At 39.5% G+C, this 24130-nt stretch overlaps 2 protein-coding genes across 2 annotated transcripts in view; one reads left to right on the forward strand and one right to left on the reverse strand.

Annotated features, from left to right (window-relative positions):
• Nucleotides 1-46: 46 nt before the first annotated feature.
• Nucleotides 47-15770, reverse strand: nudt6 (nudix (nucleoside diphosphate linked moiety X)-type motif 6). Its single transcript, XM_044363036.1, has 5 exons — nt 15404-15770; nt 13782-13985; nt 5472-5527; nt 1002-1056; nt 47-593 (listed from the first exon to the last, which is right to left on the reverse strand). The coding sequence occupies exons 1-5, from the start codon at nt 15654-15656 to the stop codon at nt 211-213; spliced, it is 951 nt and encodes a 316-aa protein (XP_044218971.1). The 5' UTR covers nt 15657-15770; the 3' UTR covers nt 47-210.
• Nucleotides 15771-15801: 31 nt separating this feature from the next.
• The window catches only part of spata5 (spermatogenesis associated 5), a 123584-nt gene continuing 115255 nt past the window's right edge, over nt 15802-24130 (forward strand). The window contains exons 1-8 of the mRNA XM_044363035.1: nt 15802-16725; nt 17886-18010; nt 18271-18428; nt 19161-19219; nt 20170-20817; nt 21406-21535; nt 21683-21739; nt 22227-22350. Of these exons, the coding sequence (XP_044218970.1) occupies nt 16554-16725; nt 17886-18010; nt 18271-18428; nt 19161-19219; nt 20170-20817; nt 21406-21535; nt 21683-21739; nt 22227-22350 (1473 nt within the window). The 5' untranslated portion in view covers nt 15802-16553. The remainder of the gene's footprint in view (nt 16726-17885; nt 18011-18270; nt 18429-19160; nt 19220-20169; nt 20818-21405; nt 21536-21682; nt 21740-22226; nt 22351-24130) is intronic.

Consider the following 24130-nt stretch of genomic DNA (forward strand, 5'->3'; position numbering starts at 1 on the left):
TAGTGGCTGTTTTTAAAAGTGGCTGCTTTAAAAACCACAAAGTGAATGTTTTTGTACATCTATTGCATTATATTTCTTCAACAGTAACAGTTAGTGTGTGAAACACACTGAAAACATAATTCCAGTCATAAATACAATTTAAATATGAGAAAAACTGACAGCCATATGTCAGCATAGCTATCCATGATACTCTGTCAGGTTCATGGCTTGTTAAGATTTTAGTGTTAGAGGAAGCTGCCTGTGGTATAACTGGTAAAACATCCCAGAGTAGACAGCAGGGAGCTCTTCCATAGTGAGGTCTATTTTATCGAAACCCTGCTCCAGGCCGTGAAGCAGAAGCCTGGCTATACGAGTGGTGATGGGCGTGGTTTCGTTGGTTTTGGCCAGCTCGGCGAGGTCCAGCCACTCGCAGCGTAGACACTCCTGAGTGCAGAAGTTGATGTCATAGGTGAGCGGGCTGAGTCGGCAGATAATGTACATGTCCGACATGCCGAAGGCGCCGGGATGGTTGTGCTGCTGTCGGATGCTGAGCAGAGATCTGAACTCAGAATGAACGCCGGTCTCCTCAAAGACTTCACGAACTGCAGTAGCACCTGGGAAAGATTCATAAAAATATATAAAAATATATATATATATATACATATGTATGTGGAGGCATTCAAGAGATCCTGACACAAGGAATATATTTATGTTCCCTTGTCAGAATCACTGCAGACTGCTTTTTAGTTGTGGGGGAAAAGGGAAAATACATATATTTTTTGTAAACATCTGACGCTGCTTTTTTTGGGTTGGGTCATGTATATAATATTAAAGCTGCTTTTTAAATGTTAAAAAAGGTGAATTAGGGGGAACAGATAGTAGGTCTTTTGCATATATCATGTACCTTATTTTGTACAGTTCAAATGAATGTATATGTATCACTTTTAAGCATAATACTTAAATCAAAGGATTTAGCTAGATGTACTGTATTAGTTTTTTGCTCTGTTGAGCGTGACACTCACCAATATTTTCTCCTGGATCAGACAAACCACCGGGGAACTTCCAAGCATTCTTTGTCTGAAATTTAAGAGAAAAGTTAAAATTTAACATCAGTTGTGACGGTTGGCACTGCTGTAAATGTACCTGAGAGTAATATTAACATATACACTGCAAGTGTTTAAAGTCACTTGTTTCTTTCAAGTTCTTTTAATCAGTGGTGATATCTTACACTAAGGCAGTATTGTTTGTTTTTTTTTTAAAGAAAATGTCAGCAGTAGATAATATGTTCAAAGCGATCTTTTTATGTATCTGAACTAATAATTATACAGGCAGAGAGATGTTTAATGCTCTGATTTGAGCATCCTTTCATTTTATGTTTTATATTCATTGCCTCTTGGGACGTTTGATGCGGTGAAGTGTGTGTCTTCCAAAACTTTTTCACCACTTATCCTTGATATTTAATAACAGTATGCTGCTGGTTAAATTATGATGTCAGTGTTGTATATATATATTTTTGTAGTTACTTAAAAGAATTTTGTATGCAGCGCTTGTTTTCAAAAATGCTATTACATCTTAAGATTTTTCCTCACAAATGCACTACGGCATCTATTTTCATGTATTGTCAACAAAATACTTTATTTTTTGGAGCTGTTTCAGATGTGCTGGTAGGAAAAAATAAAGAGATTTTGCATAAATGTAATCAGTGTGGTTTTTCTGACTAAAACATCTCATCCCTGCGGGACCTGTCAGGTCTGAATGTGAAAATAATAATCCCAAAGCCTTGCTGGAAGGACGCCTGCCATACACAAGTTGTTCACACTAAATCTGCTGGGAAATGATGTGTAAATGTCACTGACAAATGATTCAATTCAACACTATTACCCATTACATCATTCAGCCCCCCAATGGATGAAATCACCTTCTGTCCACTGCAGGTCTGTCAGCTGTCTTTTGTACTGATGTCAGAACGAGAATGTCCTGGTTTCTTTTTAGGAAGTTCGTAACCCTTTGTGAGCTCTGAACTAGCTCGGTCTGCCAGAGACTCTCTCTTGCCAAAGGCCAGACTGTTATAAAGCCCATTTCCAGTAAACAGCTCGATGGGGAGGAGGAAGAGAAGGAGGAGGAGGAGGAGGAGGAGGAGGAGGAGAGGAAGAGATAAAACACTCCCCGCACTTCCAGGCCACTAACTGTTTCCCTCTGCTTCTGGACAAAAGCCATCAAGATACATTACATGCTCTCAAGATCCCTGGCTGGGATACATGTCACGTGTGCAATGAAAGGCCAGCTCACAGGCCCACTTAGATTCTGTCAGTTATTATGTGAACTGTATTTGTCATGTGATCCAAATTTTACAGTAACCCTTTCCATGTGGTCCCTCTCGGTCTACTGTATTTCTACTGGAACTTGCCGAGAGACTAAAGAAAAATGATTCTGAAAATTGGAGGGACTGTTGCAAAACCACTGACAAATTTACTGGCACTGATTGAGATTGGGATTTAAAGGAGACATATCATGCACATTTTCAGGTCTATGTTTATATTCTAGGGCTTTACTGTTATATCCTTGCATGATTTACAGCTCAAAAAACTCTTTGTTTATTTTATATTGGCTCTTTTGCAGCCTGTCAGTTCAGCCTCTGTCTGTAACAGGCCATTTTATTCCCTGTCTTTTTGAGACCCCCTCCCGATGACCGTTTTTCATTTTGATTGGCCAGATGGCTTGTGACACTATGTAAACAAATAGTAGTAGTCGGATTTCACTTCTTTTTCTCATTCTTTACTTGAAGTGGAAACTTGTCAAAGACATCACTCATGATCCCGAATCTGATCTGAAATGTGGACAACACATAGAACAACCTTAGACAAACAAAGGTTACCAACGGACAGTCGTTTGTGGGCATACGTTAATGATCTGATGTCAGTTTGATGTGGGAGTAGAGGTAACATTGCAAAAAAGCCTTCAAAACATCCAACATCATAACAGTATGAAACAGAAAATCACAAAAAAACATAATATGTCCCCTTTAAATGATTTCAAATGATCAAGTGCTACATTACGTAAATGTTTTTTGAGAAAAATGCTACTGGTAAAAGGTTGGTTCACCCAAATGACACATAAAATCCTCTCGTACCCCAATTGTGGATTTGAATATGCCAGCCTTTCAGATTCCTGCCTCAACTTTAATATGATACAAGTGAATATAATTTTGTCTGTGGTAACCTCAGACAGATATCTGCATGTCTAGATACCACTAACAGAGAATAAGAAAAAATATTTTTTAAATAATAGTGTTGGAGCATATTAAGTAACTGTGATGCTGTATAATAATTGCAGTTCATTATACCAAACTCTGGCATCAATATCTTAATACTCTCTGGTGTGTTATTGAGGCAGAGATATTCCTTTTCTTTCCAGCAGACAGTTGAATTCTGTCAGCCCTATGACCTGCCAAACATTTAAGTGTATGATTGTTGGACACCAAAATTATGACGTATTGATTCATGTTGTTGTGCATGTGTTGAACAGGCTCAGACTGTGTGTTTCATGGTATACAATGCTACAACTAAGGTTATTTCCTTTTTGAGTTAATCTGTAGAATGTGATATGTTAAATCTGATATGTTTTTATCTAGAAAATATCAAAACACAATAATTCCTATCAAAATTTCTCCAAATCGATTGTTTTGTTAGATCAACGATCTAATATTCAATTTATGATATAAAATAGAAACAGCAAATTCTTACATTTGAGAAGCTGGAACTGGAGAATATTTGGCATTTTTTGCTTGTAAATGACATATCTACATTTTAGCCAATGCATTATTTTTTTTATTGCCAAATCAACAAATTCACTTATCATTTCAGTACTGCTACTTTTATCTTCAGTTACACAGATATAGGGAGGTGTCGTATATACATTTCTTCCAATAAATTGCCTGTGAAAATATCATTCAATGAGAAATGTTCTCACATCGCAAGCACCCTGTGGTTCCCATCTTAATGAACAACCATTTGAACCCTCTGCAGGTATTTTGTACTATGGGCAGTTAAAATCTTAGCATGCTTTTCTTAGAGTCTCTGACAGTGGTTTATTGTTAAGGATTCATATGTGAATAAGGAACTAATACTATAGTTACAGCATTTCGACAGCACATAAGCTCCATACTGGTAATCTGTGTGAAGAAAAGTGTTACGTTCAATGCGAGGACTCTGATGTATGATTCTTCTAATTTTTGGCATATTTAGTGGTATTGGTGTGTAAATAGTCACAATTACTTTACATTACTTGTGTTAAGGACAGAAGCCTCAGCCTTCATCAGAACAGTTGGGACAGTTCAGTTTAGTTTAGAGAATGCACAATACGTGTGAAAGGGTCTTTACTTATTGCCTCATTTATGTCAAATCGTGTGAGCTGGTACCTTTAAAAACATAATTAGTTTCCAAATTACAGTGTCATTGTGCAATTACTTTTTAAAATCGGTGGAAATCTCATTTTGGCCTAGTGAGAATGCAAACAGATCTGTGTCAAGAGGTTTTTAAAAGAGGCCTGTTGTAAGTCAACCTCATAACAAGTTGAGCACAACAGCGAGCTCTGTGAGAGCTGACAGACACACACACACAAAGTTGTTTGAGTGCATTCAGCCCATGTAAACAACATGTTTGCTTGAGGTCAACTAATGTTGTGTGGAGCTAAGTTAAGTGTGAGGAGCTGAGGGCCAGTGACTGGATTTCCACCCACGTTTGAATAAACAGAGGCAAGATGCAACTCACTAAATAAACAAACTAATCACAGACATTTTAATAGGTTTTTCTTTTTTTTTGTTTTCACTGGCGATGGAGAGATCCGTGTCCATTATTAACTTTTTGGCTCACTTTCATGAGCTAGTGACCTTTCTGCCAAGACTACTTCCTACACGCCAAACTATTGCTATTTTTCTTTTTATGAGATGTGTAATTCTACCAAATCATTAACTGTATCCATATGCAGTATACTGTGTAATTTCTGCACTGTGTTTATAGCTTTCCCATTTATACATTTAATCAAAATCTATCGTGAAATTAATACTATAGAATTCAAATTAATTAAATAATGGTGAGACAATGGTGTAGTTTTACATTTGAGAATAGGAAAAAACAAGAGGTTCAGGCCTGGTTTAAAGTAACGATAATACAACTTTGAGTTGTAGTTCTAGGTGTCCTCTGGATTTCTGAGGGAAACAGGGAATTATGACTATAATGACTTATTTTTATTAAACCAACATATAGATTGTAGAAAGATTGTATAGTATAGATTGTAAATAGATATCTCTGTGTAAATAGTATGACAAAATCTTGTAGATGTTTGACAAACCTCTGCCGCCTCATCATATCACCCAATCCTAATATGTGGGGCCAAAATAGTACAGAACTGATTCTTCAGTGATTGCAATGGATTGCAAATGTACATTATGTTCAACATGATAGCACTGTTTTTTTATGAAGAATAAAAAATACCTTGTTTTTGTCTTGGACGACAAGAACTTTTCCATTGGACTCGTCAACAACTGCACCTGTACAACAACAACAAAAAAAAATCATACAATCATCAAATATTGTCACTTGTACTGCCAATATAAAATCACTCCACATTTCGCAGTAGAGTGGTTACTGTGAGCACACTTCAAAGGGAGACCTGTTGGCAGTTTGGTTCAAAGTTCTGTTTCATTCCTTCCTGATTGCTAGCAGCAGTAAACAAAGTGGATGTCTCCTTGCGCTCTGCACTGATCAGTATAAATAAAGTCACATGTGACATGTAGGCTACCTGCGCGTCCCAGCTATAAATACCACATGGTAGCCTACATCCAGCTTCTTTGACCTTTTTGCTGTGAGCCTGATGTTCCTCGCAGGTTAAATCGCTCTGTAGATTGGTGTTTTTCAGTTCTGTATTTTGCTTGCAGGTGCAGTGTTTTTCATCCTGCCTGTGACTCTTTTGTAAGAGTGCAATTTTTCATCCTCTTAGGCTGAGATTGTCAAGCTATCCTACCTCTCCTTCTTTCCTGTCTGGAGGTTTTCAAGCACTCTTGACTTGTGCTGGCTGGCTCACCAGTTACACAAACTGTCTTCAACAGTTTGTTGTGCTGGTTGATTCCTTCAAATGCTAGATGTTCCAGTCATGTGCAGTGGTTAATCCACAGCTCTTGTCTGGTTTTCCTAACCTAGCTTGGTAAGTTACTTTTCAGACAGGCAGCTAGCTTGACGTCTACAGTTGGTCTTTAGCTAGGATTTGGGTGAGGATGGGGACGATGTAATATCAACAAGGGCTTCAAACTCTCAGTTTCAAGCCTGCGACAGTGCATTTAGCCCCAGGGAGGATCCTTCCTCTGAATTGTCATTTCAGGGGGCTGAGCCTGCAAGTATAGAGGTTAGAAACTCAACAGCTCAGAAACTTCCCTCAGGAGCTCTAGGAGCACTGAGCTGGGGGAGGGACCCTAACCATTGTGAGTGATGCTTTGTGCAACCCTGGTTAAGGTTGGACCGGATGATGCACCGGGTACTCACCTTATGGGCAACCCCTTCTTTCAACGGACTCCTGGAGCCCCATCCTTTGAAGTTCCACCCTCACCAACCTTTTTGGAGGAGCTGAAGCATTGCTGGGCATATCCAAGGGCATCTGGCCACCATGGCAGGGTCTAGATGCTAGGACCCTGGCCACACAGGGGAGCATGGCCTGGATGGGGGCATGGGACCCTTGGCTCAGTGCTCCAGGAAATGTGGCGCAGGGGACCCATGCCCACTGCTGCAGCCCTCACAACATAGCCAGGTTGCTGTAGGCAGTTGGCGTCAGCTCAGAGGTGAGCATGCTCCACCTTGCTGGCTCCAGCAGGTACAAGAGCATAATCAGCACCCCCCCCCCCAGGCCCCAAAATAACCCTCAAAGCACATGCTGAGGGCCTTGGGCCAGATGTGGGAAGATTTTCACAGCACCCTGTCCCAGGGTTACAGGTTGCAGTTCTGACGCTGGTCCCCACCACCCTCAGGGGTCAAAGTGAACTTGGTCACAGACCCCATGAAGGCCCTGTATTTGTCTCTGGAGATAGCCACACTCCTGGACAAAAAGGCTATCACAGTGGTACACACGCATACACAGAACGATGGGTTTTACTCAACAGAAGAGTAGTTCACCTCCATAGACTTGTTTGCGCCCCCTTGTACTGGGAGGCAGAACAAACAACATCCAAGGTCCTCACTCATATCAAGGCACTGGGCATGTCTGTAAATAGGAGAAGAGCTTGTTGCATCCAACACAGCAGACCACTTTCATCACCTTGTCTTTGGATTCAGTGTCAATGCCGGCACACTTGACTGTGAAGCTGGTAGAGAAGATTCAGGGCCTACTACAGTCTTACCACCTTGGGGCAAGTTTGACCATCCAGACATGGATCAGGCTGTTGGCAATGACACACCTGAGGTTGCTGCATCTACACCATCTGACGAGGTGGTACAACAGCCTCCACATGGATAATCTTCTACACAGGTGGATCAAGGTCAGTGTCACTCACAAGTGCCTTAGTCATCTCCGCCGGTGGAGGGACAGCACATTTCTGCTGCATGGTGTTACTCTCGACTCAGTCCAAATGTGGCGAGAGATGGTGACAACAGATGCCTCACCTCATGGTTGGGGGGCAGTATGACAGAAGAGGTCAGTACGGGGAGATTGGAGTCCCCAGTGGTAAATGTATTCCCTCCAATCCCCCTGATAATGCCCATGCTTCACAGGGTGAGACTGTTGGATCACAGCATCCTTCTAGTGGCCCCAAAGCGGCCATCGAGGATGTGGTTCTCCACACTCTTTAGTCTGTTGGATGGAGATCCTTGGAAGCTCCCAGTGAAGATTTACCTCCTGTCTCAGCTGGATGGGAAGGTTTGGCATCCATTGCCGAGCCTCATTCAACTCTAGCTTTATCTTTAAACCATGGCCATATTGATGGCAGGCCTGTCGGTGTGCATTACTGGGTGGCACAGTTTCTGCATGGTACCAGGAGGTTATGCCCCCCCAGGGTAAAGCGTGCTGCAGCATGGGACCTGCCACTGGTCCTGCAGACCTTGAGCAAGTCACCCTTTGAGCCTATGGCAGGGGTGACCTTGAAAATTTGTCAATGAAAACTGCTTTTCTTTTGACAGTTACGACAGCCAAGTGTGTGAGTGAACTCCACGCTACAAAAAAAGACTAAGAGTCAACAGCCATGCAAATGGCTCTATGAGGATGCACTTAGGCATTTTTTTTTTTTACCATGTTCACCATCCATGTTGGCATGCTTATATTTCCTAATTAGAACTGAAGAATGGCTGAGGCTGATTTGTATGTCATTACTTTTGCAAGAATTTGGTCATAAAACAAAGTATTGGATAAATTTAAATTTTGTGAGGGACATGAAGGTTTATACCAAATTTCATGGCAAGCTATCCAATAGTTGTTGAAAAAAATTCCTCCAAAACCACACATGTCAACATCACGGTAGCAGACAAGTGAGAGGATCATCATTGTCATTAGGATTTATCTTCTGGGGACCATATATGTCTGTACTATTGCATGGCAATCTATCTAGATTAGAACATCTACTTAACAATGGAACTTAATTTTAAATCATATTTGTAAAAGCAAAGAATTATCAACGTTAATGGGATTTATCCTCTGGGACCATGAATGTATGAACTATTGGATGAGAATCTATCGAATAGCTGTCTTAATCTTTACGTCAACACTACATTTCAAATAAATATGGATAAACATATTACTTTTCCCAAAAATATGGACGATGGGGTTAAAATAAAACATGTTATGGGAAAAAGGCAACATTCTTTACTTTCCGGAGTCTAAACAGAGTATGAGTGACTCAACTGTACTTGTAAATGATGTGGACATCCCATTTCAGGATTTAACATTTTTTGCTATTCTGTTTGAGGGTTTTTTTTTCAGCAGGTAGTGACTAAGAGAGGCAGCTATGTGCTGCAGCTGACAGCTCAGGAGGAGTAGGAGGAGGAGGGAAAATGGGCTACTTTCTTTTCCGGTGCTACAGTACGTCTGACCGACCAGGACGGGCCTCCTTAAATGAATGTCACAGATGTGTAAAGAGGGATGGGTTGTCTTAAGGGCCTGACTTGGACTTCCAAGTGGAAATTGATGTCATCCCCGATCCCTGTGCCATATGGCGTTTCACAGGAGGAGGCCTGGTTGCTGCTAAGGGAGGCTATCATTATGTAGCCTTCAGTCCAGGAAACTAAATGCTCAAAAAGAGCAGGGGAAAAAAAGGAATAGGACTTATGAGACAAAAGCCCAGAAGCAATAATCAGAGTGGAACTGTGTGTTTTGTAATAAACAACTGCTAACGTCTTTGGATTACAGTTGGCATTAGAGCCACAAAAAAACCAAACAAAAAGACTTAAATGTCTCCTCTCACCTCATATTTCATACATGCTTCTCCTACTACTACTTTAGGTTCACAGTAATAATTTGTGATATCTATTGTCTATTATGAGGCCACAATGATTCTGACTCTGCAGTTCTGACCAGCTTATAATGTTGTTATCTAGAATTGTGATCTGATCTGATTGAAAATCAATTGATTAGAACATCTACTTAACAACTGAGCTGACTTTTAAATCATGTTTTGTTATAGTGCAGAATTAAACCTGTTACACAACTGTGGATTTAGTATTTACACATACTGTAAGGTGGTGAGACGGCATTGAGGAGAGTGAATGTAGTCCAAAATAAAATTATTAAGGGCTCCATAAGTCACTATATGATGCATGAAACCATGAAATACTCCTTTTGAATCACTATAATGATGTTAATTTGTGCATATATCGGCCAAAATGTATTTTCTTATTTTCTTCACCTTCTTCTTGTTAAGACTGTGTGAAGGGCAGCTTACTCAACCTTTAGCTGAGTAGAGATATTAATTCAGATACTTTGCTAATCTGAGGTGCAGACAGACTCAGAATACCATGTATATAATAATAGCATTCATAATAGTATGTGATATTTTACTGACATAAACAGAGTTCAGAGGTCAGGCAAAGCTGATGGGATTTCAGCATTATACTCAAGGACAATTCAGCAGGACAGATGTTGACATTAATGGGTGGGTTTAGCCCAGCTTCTCTGAACGAAGAACAGTCTCTGAATCTAACACGTTACCTTGTTACTTGTATTATTGCCACTCCTTCTTGTACAGGATTCTCAACTTCTGCTTACCTACCGCAAATTAAAAGAAATGTCCCGCATTTTACAACCTGGACCTTATTGCTGTAGGTAAAATAGTAGCGTTGCACCAATCCAACTTTTTCTCTTCTTATACTGATTCTAATACCTCAACTCAGCATAGTAAATCGAAACTGAGTACTGATCCAACACCACTGCTCTTTTTACCCAAAATTAAAATCTGTACATCTCATTGAAATTAAATGGAATCGTTTGTACGTAAGGTGACACGAGACCAAGGATTTCTGTAGCACTAAAAAGGGTTCTGGTACCTGCAGTGAGTGACTGAATAAAGGTAACTGTAAGCAACTATGAATTTACATAATGACATTTACAAATAACTGAATTTATATAGCTCATACCTGGTCAGTTTAATAAGGCCAGCAAATCGCAATCTATTTCCTTATGAAATAGGTTAACATGATAATCCCTATCATGGTAATGATTGTGAACACAATTGCTCTGCTGGAAATTGTTTTAAATAAAGTATAACAGTCTACATGACTTCTTGTTTTGTTTAACTTGTCAGTTGCAATAGACATGTTACTTAGTGATGTGATAGATAGTTTTAAATGCCATTAAGTTAACTTTTAATGCTCAGTGTTGAACAGTTAATGCAGGTCACTTCAACCTCCAGACGACTGCTTTCGACATTTGGGTTCAGGTTTGCTGGTTTAAAAGCTTTTCCTCACTGCACACCATTGTAAATCTGTTTTTATAAGAGCATTTGTCTCTAATGGTGGTATTTACAGTGTTATGCTCAGTTATATGTGTATTGGTCAAAACTACAAGAATAAGAAGCTGTGAAACATCTGGATTCTCCTTAAAATAGCAATTAAACTAAACTAGAATACAGTGGAGATTAAAATTATATTTAGGATATCTGCAGGTCATCAGACATATATTTGACAACTAATTTAATGGATGATTTCTCTCTAATAGGCTACTTTGTGGCCTAACTGTGTTTGTTACCATCTTTGTCAAAATAATAAAGAGCCAAGGACAGCAGGCACATAAGTATCAGTTGATCTAACAAGCTGCCTATTTCAGATTCCTAACCTTAGTTTCATCATTGTTTGTGAAGGGGGCACTCTGGCAACAAATTGGGAGTTTCTGGACCCCATTACATACTGAAGGATGCTCTGGACATGTTCTGACATGCTTCAAGTGCATCCACTCTTTGGTAAAGGTATAAACGGCACTCTGCCCTCTGCTGGACAGTCAGAGACATAGCACATACACTGTCAGCAACTCCTCCTTTTGTTACTGTTCTCTCCACATTCACAATCCTGATGAGTAAATTTCCATTTATGCAAGTGAAATGGGCCAAAGTTGAAAAATGCATAACAGCCCACCAGACAAACAACATCTGGTTTTTAAAAAAGGATAATAATCTGATGACGTTTTCTCGCATGATAACCTAGTGGAAGTTTACCCCAGGTTTTATTTTATTTTTATCACTATTTTAAAAAAGTGGGAACAGGATGGACTTTTATTCTTATAACACACATCCACCTCTTCTAAAAACACCTCTAAAACTTCTGTCAAGTTTATATCAGTCTCTGTAGTGTAACAGTTTCCAAAACCTGAAGGATTCATTCATATTCAGAAATAAATGCAGGCTCTGTCTGGCGCAGCTTGTTGCCAGTTTTCATCACTGCTGGGGTAATGAAAACTTTGCTTTCCATATCAGTAGCGATTTGGGTTTGTGAGTCCCTGGAGCTTGTGGTCAGCTTGGTCAGTAATGAAACACGAGACGCAGCTCTGCCAGTCACAGTCTTAAGTCTTTACAGCAGAGGGTAAGCTCAATAAATGCCTGTAGTCAGCAACCAAATTAGTGTGTTTGATGCCACTAAAAAGTTTAAACATAGGTCTAAGCAACTATGTTGTATCTCTTGTTAAAGCTGCTTTAATCAGTATTTTTATATTAACAATGGATGAAATGACTACGTAGAGAATAATGTGAAAGGGGTTGCTTGTAGTGACAAACAGAGAATTATCATCAGACTATGCAGCTTTATTTATTTTGAGTGTTTTTCAGTTCATTGTTCACGGTCCGCAACTTTACTGTCTGGTTCACCGTCACTGCTCTCATCAGCTCTGTTTCCAGCAGCAGGCAGCTGTTTCCAGTGAAAAAGGTCTGATAAAATCACTGTAAACTACAGACAATGTGAGTGACTAACTGGTGAACACACTGGAGCATTTAGCAACTAAAGACCCAAATATTTCCCTAAGGACTTGTTGCAGACCAAAACCAGAGCTAAAAGGTGAGTGAATATTGGACTTATATTCATCAAGTGGCCAGAAATACAACAGCAAATTAATGCTTATGTTGCCCTGTGTCTGTGTGCTTACATGTTCACTATATCGACTATATAAGGTGATAATTTCTCAGTGTTGTGTTTACAGTTTGTTGGGTTTCCCCTAAGTGACCAAAATCCCAAACTAAAACAACAACAGAAAAAACAAAATTACAGGTTTAAATTCATTTACAAAGATTAACACAAAAGTATATATGCATATATATATATATATATATATACATATTTATATGATAATGGATTAAGATATTTTTCCATTATGTTTTCTGGTCAATGTTCCATTAACATTTTGCAAACCATATATTGGTTTTGATGTAATTTTATCATAGTTGATGTCATAGTGATTTTGTCTTATAGTATAATTACATTTTATTACAACATATTTTTGTAGTTTTGACCGTCATTTCTGTTGATTATGTTAACATATACTCATAAACACAACTGCTGATATCGGGGAAGGCAGCGACATCACTAAAAAGAAATGTGACAGGGCGGGAGACACAAGCGGTCAGATGACCCGACAGGTCATTATCAAGCCAATTGTTTAGTCAGATTATTGAAACCACTTTCTTTGGATGTAAAACTGACTCGTAGCCAATGTGTCCGTAATGATTCCTTATTGCACAGGAAAATTGGAAATTTGAACACCTATGGCAAGTACTGTAGGTCAATATTGAACCAGAAGGTCAGTCTGTAATCTGTAATGAATGTTTAAAACTGACTTTGCCTTTTTTCCTTTTCCAAATAGGCTTGTCTAATCTGGGTTTTGTTTGTCAGACTGTCTCACTGCTCGTGTTTCTTGCCCCGTGAGACTTCTTTTTTTAGCAACGTCCCTGTGTTCCCAGATCTCAGCAATTAGCACGGTGAGTACACGGTTATTTTTACCAAATAAAAAATCTCCACCTCCTAAATTTTCCTTAAAGAGGTGGAGATTAATGCTGTAACAATATTTTATACTGTATGTTAGTGAAAGCATTTGTTGATTATACTGTTTTTATTCATTTGAACCCCAGAAAGAGTACTTTGTTGTTGTACTCTGTTGTCAAGGAAACAACTACCAGGACCTAAATAAACACTAAAAAATGGTTATAACATGAGTGCTGACGGACCTACAAAAGCCAAAATATTATTGTGTGTCTTCCCTTGATTAGTACATCAGATCTCGGAGAGAAATAACTACAAGCAACCATGAATGTTTGTGCACATGCAGTATAACTCAACTACATCTGTGATTTCTACCTGCTACTCCAATTTGGTGAGTTGCAAAGCCCGGCAGTCTGCTTTCCCCTTCTCCCAACCAGAGAGACAAGACAGCTTGGTCATCTTTGGCGTGGTGGAAGGTGAAGCCGTGTGTAGAGGCAGCGGCGGCACAGCGACTCAATGAGATGGGAACTCGAAGCCACACGGCGACCTTCCCCTCTGCTTTCCACTGGATCAAAGAATCTGTGAAGTACAGAAGTCAGAGGGATCCACAAGGTTTGTTTAATGATGTACTTTATGCATTTCCTTTGTTAAAAGAATAAACTAAAACAAACAGACAGGAAATATATGGAAAACAAGACAAAATTAAACATTTAATATGACATATCTGCTTAATCTGATTGTGGAGAGAAGACTGGGAATTTAAGCAAGATAAGGGAGAAGATGACAAACAACAGAGACAATTTGGTGGAAGTAGCCTCGAGATTAAAGATGTAGCAAGAGAAAAGTGGTTGATATTAGTAACTGGACTGATACTGACAGTGAAGAGCTGCAACGATTTGTCGATTAGTTGATTAGTTGATCGTCAGAAAATAAATTGGCAATTATTTTGATAATAGACTAATTGTTTCAGTAATTTTTCAAGCAAAGCTGCAAAATATTCGACTCTTCCAGCATCTCACATGTAAGAATTTGCTGTTTTTCCTTTTCATATATAACAGTTAATTGAATATCTTTACATTTTGCACTGTCAGTCAGCCAAAACAATAAATTAGAAGACATCACTGTGGCCTTGGATGAACTTTGAGTGCCATTTTCTCAATAATTTATATTGTTTCATAGACTTCATAGAAAATAATCATTAGAGTAATTGATAAGGAAAGTAATTGTTAGTTGCAGCCCTAAGTGAATCAGAAACACTCTCTTCATTGAATTTAATCATTTTGCCTTTGAGCAATGAACTAAATGCCTCATTTTTATGTCCTAGTAGGAAAGAGTTCAACTGTATGGTTTAAATGGAGCAGAGGGTTGCTGAGAACATCTTTCTCCTGTGAAGTGGAATCGATAAAGACATATGCTTGTACTTATAGTTCAGTAGTGAATTGATGACCTGTCTCCTGACTCCTCTCTCGCCTTTAAACACATCAAAACATTTTAGGAGAAATTTGTTTTGTGTATTCATGTCTTTTTACTGTCTAGGGTCATGCATGGTTTTCCTAAATTTCCGCCTGGACCAACAACTTTACAGAGTGAAGGTTCAAAGCAAAATATTAATCAAACATTCACTTCCAGATGCACTACACCAAGATTAAAACCTGGCTTAAAAATTTAGGTAAAATTTTTGTTATTTTTTTCATAATATTCTCATTTTACAACAAGGGATACAATGGGATGTCAAACAAAGAGAGAGTGTATGCAACACTTGCACATGTGTGCACCTGCACCTTTAATAAGCAATAAGTTCATGATTTAAGTCGCACTGCCTTATATGGAAAGTTTTATTGTGCAAATATACAGTACAGACAGCTGTCCTGGTTAATGGTCAATGTAAAGCGGGTCAATGACTTGTTTATGGTGATGTTTTCTCCACACTGAGAGGACTGAACTGCACAGTCTATCGGACTCCCGTCTCTTACAGAGCGGACATTATGTCAACCAACCTTTCAGTAATCTGCTGAATGAACTTTCGCTGATGTCCGCCGGTAAACCGGGGTCAGCCAGGTTCACTGTCACTCCACCGAATCGGTCCACTTTCCCCGTCAAAGCTCCGCTCCCCTTCACCTGGTGCAGCTGGGAACGACCTGCAGTGCACGAAAACACACGGACAGTTGTGCGTGCGGGACAAACCGGCTTCCTGCAACACTTTCCTCTCACCAGAGGTAACAGTTTGTAAACAAAAGCAGAAGCAGCCATGTTATCCGCTACTCTAAACAACCTTTTAACCGTTTAAAGGAACACTTTGTTCAATTTCCGACCGGCATGTGTGAGAGCAGTGAGGTTACGTAAACGTCCTCCCTGAAAGTTGCATAAATACCGTAATGCTCCGGTAAATAGCTCGAGAAGAACCCGTGTGCTCTTCCGCACTGCAATGACAGACTTCATTCACAGATCTGACCATTTAGCTAATTAATGCTTAAACAGTTATTGGCCAATGTTACCGTTAGATACCAAAGAATCGGTCTGGTGGTCAATTCGGCTAACACGTGTTCTGCCTCTTACCCCTTTAAATCATTAAACACCTTTAACTTCACATAGATATTGGTGCGCTTTACTCACGATGTCCTCTTGCGGAAAGAAACCCGCAGACATGCAAGAAATCCGAAAAATAATTATTAAAAACACGTAGAAAACGCTATTTTGTGTATTAAATCTATGCCGAATCCAAGACTGCGTCTTAGTGATTTGTGCTTTATATTTAAATATATTGAAATATGTGTTGATATTCACAGGTAATAAAGGACACTTAAAATGATGGGATTTTCAATTGAATTCTGAATGACTTTTTCTTGAAAGCAGATTGGTTTCAGGGTATTACAGTTAACATTCTCACTGTTAAAACAATCTTATTTGCACCGTTTAGCCGTGTTTTTATTATAAAGCAATTATTATTTAATTTAAAATGTAACAAATTTAAAATGTAACAATGCAAACAATAAAAACATCACATCACCAGCAGTAAAACATGAACCATAACTTGCAGGGGTTTACGGTAAAATGGGGCGGGACTAAACTTTAACCAGGAAGTTTACTACACAGCTCCGTGTTTACACATGTTTGCACTTTCACGTGGGGAAGATTTTCACTATTAAAATGTCTTCAAAGAAAAATAAAAGCAAATCAAAAAGAGCAAATGAAGGAGACGGTTCACTCGTACTGAAGGACGGTTCAAATGACTCCAACCTGCAAACCTCCGGCCACGACGGAGGAAGCTGCAAAAGTTCAAACTGCAACTCCTTCACTGTCATTGATTTCATTGAGAAAGGTAAGAATTTAGTACATAACTGTTTTACAGGCTTTGACAGACCTTTCTGTTACAGTGTACGTTCAGCAAATGAGCTGAAATCAGCTTTGTATGAAGACGGAACATCTGCTGCTCGTCGCTCAGTGATGCTGAAGTGATGCTGAAGTGATGCTGTGAGATGAGAGAAAACACACCAGAGCAGTGCGCATAAACCAACCCATCTGCTAATTACCCAGCTGATCACAGCTTATAACTAATAGCTGAGCACTTGTTTGGTGTCTAATTTGTAACTGCAGCTTTTTGGTAAAATTATGAAAGTGTCAGCTGTTGGTGCTCAAATCACATTCATGGAAAAGTTGACTTTTTAACATTTAATATACGTAAGAGATTGTTTGACATGCCTATTATGTAATAGTATGTCTTTTCTTTTCTTTCATATCTTTATGTATTTCTTTGTTTATTGGAACGGTGTCTGCTGATTAATTAATTAGTTGCCCACTATTTTGATAATCAATTAATCATTTTGAGTCATTGAAACAAAAAAAGTCCAAATTCTCTGATTCCAGCTTCTTAACTGTGAATATTTTCTGTTTTACTTTGTCTTCGATGACAGTAAACTAAATATCTTTGAGTTGTGGACTGTAGGTCGGGACAAAAGTAGACATTTGAGGACGTCATCTTGCACTTTGGGAAACAGTGATTAACATTTTTCACCATTTTCTGACATTTTATCGACCAATCAACTAATAGATTAACTGAGAAAATAATCAACAGATTCATTAGCACTATTGCTGATCGGTTACTCTTCTGCTCATTTTGTGCGTTTCTTATTGTTAATTATTTTCTTTTTGTTTTGCTCAGTCATTTTGTATTCGTTAGTTTAGTTTTTCTTCCTTTGTTTTTTTCTGAAGATCAGTTTCATGTTATTTCTGTCATCTGGTATTTCTGCAGTTGTATACATATATGCAAATAATCTACACCTATATGTAATAGTTAGACATAGTGCACATCGATAATTTAACAAGTACTTAAGTACATTTTACTGCTAATACTTATTTACTGTATGTTAAAGTGAAGTCTAAATGTGGTGCTTCTAATGATGCAATATTTGCTACTTTTATTTAAGTAAAGGATTTTCTGTGTCTGATTTTACATTATATGTTCGTGTATTTTCTTCACAGCCGATGACAAAACACCCAAAAGTTGCAGATCATCTTTAGCACAACTGAGCCTCAACTCAATGAAGTCAGCCAGCGTATGCATCGGAAGACCAGTCCTACTGACGAGTCCCACAGGACAACAGGAGGTATCCTCTTCTCTTCTCTTCTCTTCTGTATTGTTCTCATCTTGTATTTTCCTTCTGAAGTTCTGCTCTTCTGCACGTTTTGTGTCCTTTCTTCAAGAAAGGACGTTCTCTGCGTCTCCCTCCTCTTCGGCGTCTTGCTGCTGGTTGCTGAATGTTCCTCTCTCACTGGACACAACCTTCCCCCCTTTAACTTACCTTAGTAGGAATTTACATGTCTCAAATCTTGTGATAATCATCTTTCTGTTTCCTCTGTGTTACAGGTGTGTTTGGGATGGCCTGTTGCCTCTTTCCCTGGTGGGAGAGTTGGCCTTCAGAAATGCACCCAGAACAACCTGAGAGTTAAATCAGGGGATGAAGTGATGCTGCAGCCACTAACAGGTCCTGTGCTTCAGGCTGAGGAGGTGTTTCTCTCTGCCAGGTAACATATATCTGGCTCTCATTGACCAAAAGCCTTGGATACATATTATACATACTATGATATCATATAATTTATATTACACTACATTATAATTATTGCACAATCAGTTGCCAGTTTATTATGTACACTAGGCTAAAACTAATGCTTTCAAAACAGCAGCCTTGCAGTAGATTGTACCTCCATGAAGGCTATACTATATATGTATATATGATGTTTTAGAGAGGTGTCGATACAACTTCATGGTCATTTTTGGAGGATTTTGATGTTGAATTGTGTTCTGTTATACTCAGAGGTGGTCCTGATATTTGATTCATCCCTTTTATATCAATGAGAGTTGAATATATACGTATATATATGACTCCTTTCACTGTCATCTTGCTTAGAAATATCATGAAACTGAAAACAAAAAACCAAACCAAAACAAAACAAACAAAAAAAAAACCAGCTGCAGCTGAAATTTAAAATCTAAATACAGATATGTGGTGGAGTTATGTGTAATAAGTCATTGTCATAATATACAAGAAGTTCAACAATCATTTTATACCTTTCGAAAAACTTTTTGATGGTATCACAGACTTAGTCTGCTTTTTTTATTATGTATTTTAAGTAAAGACTGCCATCTGCTGGCTGCTTCTTGCAACTGCAGTTCAAATGTCAATATTCAATAAAAAATATTTTCTTCTGTTAAATAAGTGTGTAGATGATTCTCAACTGCATGTAACTTTTGTTCAGGTCAAAAGATGACAAACTAGATACAGACGAGTTCAAGAACTTCCTCCTGAGGTCTTTGGGTAAGTCGGTCTTATCCTCACATAGTTACAGGTTTGTCAGTATGAAAGCCATACCTTTTTACAGGATGGGATTTTTGTCCTTTTCATGAATAATTTGTGCTTAAGTTTTTTTCTTTTGATTATCAATAATTTGCTGATTATACACAGTAAGTAGATACATGATGATAATTGGTGTGTATTGTATTGCATCTTGTTTTCCCTTCCTTTTATATGTTATCCATCCACCTTAGACTTCAAGACCAGAGTGGATGTTTCATAAAGCTGGATTACAGGTTTAGCTTCACTTCAGGCTTCACTTAACTAGTATTACACCTTAAAGGTTCTTCCTTTCTGCTGAACTGTGAACATTATTCAGTACAGTACATTTTGAAAAGGGCTGCACTGATTGTGTGCTTCAAATCTGAGCTCATAATGTTTTTTAGTCTGTAAGAACTGCACAGTATTCCAGTCAATTTATGTGCTTTTAAATGCACTGCAATTAAATTAAGGCCAATAAACAACAACCCATGGCTAATTTTCACTGTAATATTTAGTCTCAGTGTTGTATGTTTAATTTCTGCTGCTCTGTGGTTGAGATCATCACAGTTTTGTCTCTAGATGTCCATTTTTCTCCACCGTGAACTGATGTAATCTGTTCTTGAAGTCTCGGGTCTGCGTTTCACAGTCAGTTCTTGAACCAGACAAATTAGTTGGAACTCATCAACTCTGTGTTGGTTTTATGAAACGGTTGGATTCTGGTTCAGTTTGTCAGTCTCGTTCGAGACAGGCTTTTCACAATAAGCCCTGTTTTCTGGCCCCCTTTATGAAACAACCCTCAGTACCTTACCTCAATTTTGAAAAAAAAAAAAAAAGAAAAAATGAATTGCTGTTCACTCAGTGTTTTATTACTGTCCAGACGGCCCTGTTTGCTTTGGTGGAATAACTTTCCTGGTTTGTCTGTCTTGTGCCAGTTGGAAATATCGTTCTGCCAGGAAACGTCCTCTCCCTGACCTACTTTGGCCGGTCATGCAGTCTCCGGGTTGAAGCTGTAAGAGGGGAGGACGGCATCACCCTCCAGAGACCACCTCCTCCGTCAGGATTGGGCCCTGACACTGAGGAGTCCTCCGTGATGAACTCCATGCTGGACTCCACGTCTGCTGACCTCTCCCTGCAGCTCAGCCTGCTCACTGTGGATGATAACGGGACACCAGGGATGCCTGGAGAGCCTTGTCCAGCAGCCAGCACCCCACTCAGACAGGCCAACCTCCCTTCTCTGTACTCAGCCTCTGCTCCCACCACTCCTTCCTACAACTCCCAGAATCCCCCTGCAGGGACAGGGGGGAACACTGTCAGTCTGGAGGGCTCACTCAGCTCAGAGCAGGCAGAGAAAATCCCCACAGCTTCCCCTGCTGGTGCATTGAGTACTGACACCTTCTACTGCCTCTCCTGCTCCACTAAAGTAAGTTTCAGAGACAGAGCAGGGCAGGAAGATCCAGATGCAGAAGCCAAAAGGTCAAAGGTCACGTACAGCATGATTGGCGGGCTCTGCAGCCAGTTGGATGTTATCAGAGAAACAATTGAGCTTCCTCTGAAACACCCCGAGCTGTTCTCCAACTATGGTAGGTCACCTGATAAAAAGACTGCACTAGTGTGTGATGTGACTCAGCCTCAGCCTCAGTTTTTAATTGTTTATGAATATTTTAAAAGTTTACAGACAAAAAGATCAAATATGCTGTTTATTCTAAGATTTGTTTGGATATATTGGCATGGGATTCGTTCGACAGGGACTCTACACAACACCAGAGGTCCTTGTTTGGAAATCCTTCTTGAGCAACTCTCTCCTTGAGAAAAAATATCACTTCTTCCTAAAAGTCAAGTAAACATTACGACTTGTCATCGATTATTGATTCACTGAGCAGCTTGCACAAGGTTTTTATGGTTCTAGTAGTGGAATATGTTGTGCTTACAGTTGTTTGTATTTTATGTGCAGTCATGGAAGATGTTTGTGGGGGGAAAAAAACAACTCTTTACCCCTAAATCTGTCATTCGGTGTCCACGTGCATATGTTAGACATTAAAACAGTCAACATTTGGCTACCAGATGCCCATCTAAAGATGAACTCATTGTATAAAATGATAAAGGTTTTTATAGATTAAGACTCTATTTACCATTATCAAAAATCTAAATGCAAGCTGTTTTCTATACAGGGATTCCACCTCCTCGAGGAGTTCTTCTGTATGGTCCTCCGGGCACAGGGAAGACTATGATCGGACGAGCCATAGCCAATGAGGTCGGAGCTCACATGACCGTGATCAACGGGCCAGAGATCATGAGCAAGTACGGTCATATTTCTCGTAAATGTAGTATAACGATTCTAAACCAGAACAAAATGAAAAAAAATAAATGGGTGAATGTTGATAATGCTCAGTAACTATCACATGATCTGTAGTCATATCATTCACTTAAAGGTTCATGTCTTTGCAGATTCTATGGTGAAACAGAAGCAAGGCTGAGGCAGATATTCACTGAGGCGTCTCAGAGGTAAACTTTTTGGTTAATCTCGCTTGCTGTGCCATCAACATCATCATCACTATGCTATAATCATTGACACTATAGTTCTGTATTTGCTGAACACTGATTGTGTTTATTCTATGGCTTTTATGTTTCATTTTTGTGTTATATGAAATATACAAGTTGTTGATCGGTGTAAATTTGTCTTGTGCAGTAAAAACACAGTTCACATGACACCATCATGCTAGTCATCATACTTCATATTACAACTATACTGAGAATTTACAGTATTAGTAAAATAAGACTGCAGCCCAATAAATTCTAAAGAAGGAGAACATAAAGAACTGTTCAGAATGAATAAATAAATCAAAATATGCACGTACAACTGCTACAGAGATGCACAGATTTTCATTCTTACAGTCTTGTTGGTTGTGTTGACCACTTTGTAACGTAGAGTTATAGTGTTTATATAGTGTTTGTCTGAAGCATTTCTCACATTTTCTTCTTGGTTTTACAGGCAACCTGCGATAATCTTTATTGATGAGCTGGATGCTTTGTGTCCAAAGCGAGAGGGGGCGCAGAATGAGGTGGAGAAACGAGTTGTCGCTTCTCTCCTGACTCTAATGGATGGGATTGGTTCAGTAAGTATCCCTTGAAGGAAACCCTGTTCCCTTATACCACAATATGTTATGTTAACTATTGATTCTTAGGTTAAAATAGTGGCACTGCAAACAACTAGAGTTACTTAACCCTAAATCCACTTATTATATGCACAGTCCTAGAAATTCTGCCCTATAGATCTCCCCAAATCTTTGAAAATGTATGACGTTGTATGGTCTTCCGCTCCCTTAAAATCCATTACTCCATCTAAACCGAAATGGACAGCTGCATGTCTTTTTCCATCAACCGCGGCCTTTTTGTATCACGATCATTGTTGAGATACAACTGCTTGTTCAACAGACACACGACTTAAGAGCATGGCCTTCAGCGGCAGAATGTGGCTCTGTCAGGATGTGTCCTCATTGGAAATGCAGATCGTCATGCAGAAACCATCTCTGCATGCTGGACGCCCTTTAGACACTGTGGGCTGTGTCTCTGGGGTGTCGTTTGTCTGCAGACTGCTCTTTCAGTGCCTGATGAGAAAAAAGATCAACCCCCCCCACCCCCCACCCCAACCCCCCCAGCACACACACACACACGCCCAATGGGAGCCTGGGAAACAAATCACCTAAGGATGCTATGACCTGCCAATTTGGCAAAACTTTATCAGCAAAGAAAAGAGCCCGCATTTGAATTGGTGATATTACACAGATGCACTCACTGTCTCCCAGTTCCCCTCCTGTCTGTTTTCCAGACCGGAGGATCCAAGGTCATCAGCACTGATTGGTTTATGTAATGTGGAGTCTGTGGAGCGCTTCCTGCTCCTTAGCATACTTGCTTGCACTGTAAAGGCCAATTCATACTTTCCGCAAACCGGCGTCCATGGACAGCTGCGGTCTTGTGGATGCACACGCGGTTCCATTCATACTTTTTTCGGAGGTCTGCGGACACAGACACATTCCACATGTGCCCGCTAGTAAACAGGGTTGCAGCGTGATAACTTTCCAGAGTTGTAAAATGCACTCTGTGAGTATCACAAACCGCTGTGCAGTGTTTTTTTCTGATCAGCCTCTAAATGCAATAATCTGTTACTCGCTGGATCGTATTTCGTTGTCTCACTGGCACTTTAAACAACACAGCTCCTTGTATTGTTTTATACAGGGCTGTTTTCAGTCTGAATGCACCTGAGGAGTTCCTGTATGTTGCTAAACAACAAGGCAAAGTCAGAAGAAGAAAAGCAACAACTCAATGGCAATGGGAATACAGTATATAACATACAGTAGATGCAGTGGTGTGGTCTAGTTCATTGCAGCGGGTATACTGTGATGCCTCGTACAAACCCATCCCACAGTGACACCCCATACGCACCACCACACTCACTAACACATACAATACATGCATCCACACATAATTGAGAGCATTCTGAATGACTGGGTATTCTCAACAGTTTATTATAAGCAACACAAGACTTTAACAGCCAATGACATTTACAGATGGGGAGATTTAAATACTTTTAATAATTTTCAACTGTTCTGATTTTGCATGGCTGGAGGAGACATTCGTTCACTGCTTTGATTGTCAGTGGTGCGCTTCACATATGGGTTCATCACAATGATCGATCTTTGGGCTTCGCAATCGTGGTCTGGATGAGAGTGGGAAAAAAATACAAAGAGGAAAGTACAGCATTTAAAACAGTATGTTCACTTATCTTCCAAACCATTGTCAAACTTAAGCTATTTATCAGTAGCGAAGGCAGAAATTACAGCGTGGGTGGGCACAGAGAAAATCAGGTAGGCCTAGCCCATCCAAGACCAATCATAC

The sequence above is a fragment of the Thunnus albacares genome, chromosome 10 (genome assembly GCF_914725855.1).
Source record: "Thunnus albacares chromosome 10, fThuAlb1.1, whole genome shotgun sequence".
NCBI classification, from domain to species: domain Eukaryota; kingdom Metazoa; phylum Chordata; class Actinopteri; order Scombriformes; family Scombridae; genus Thunnus; species Thunnus albacares.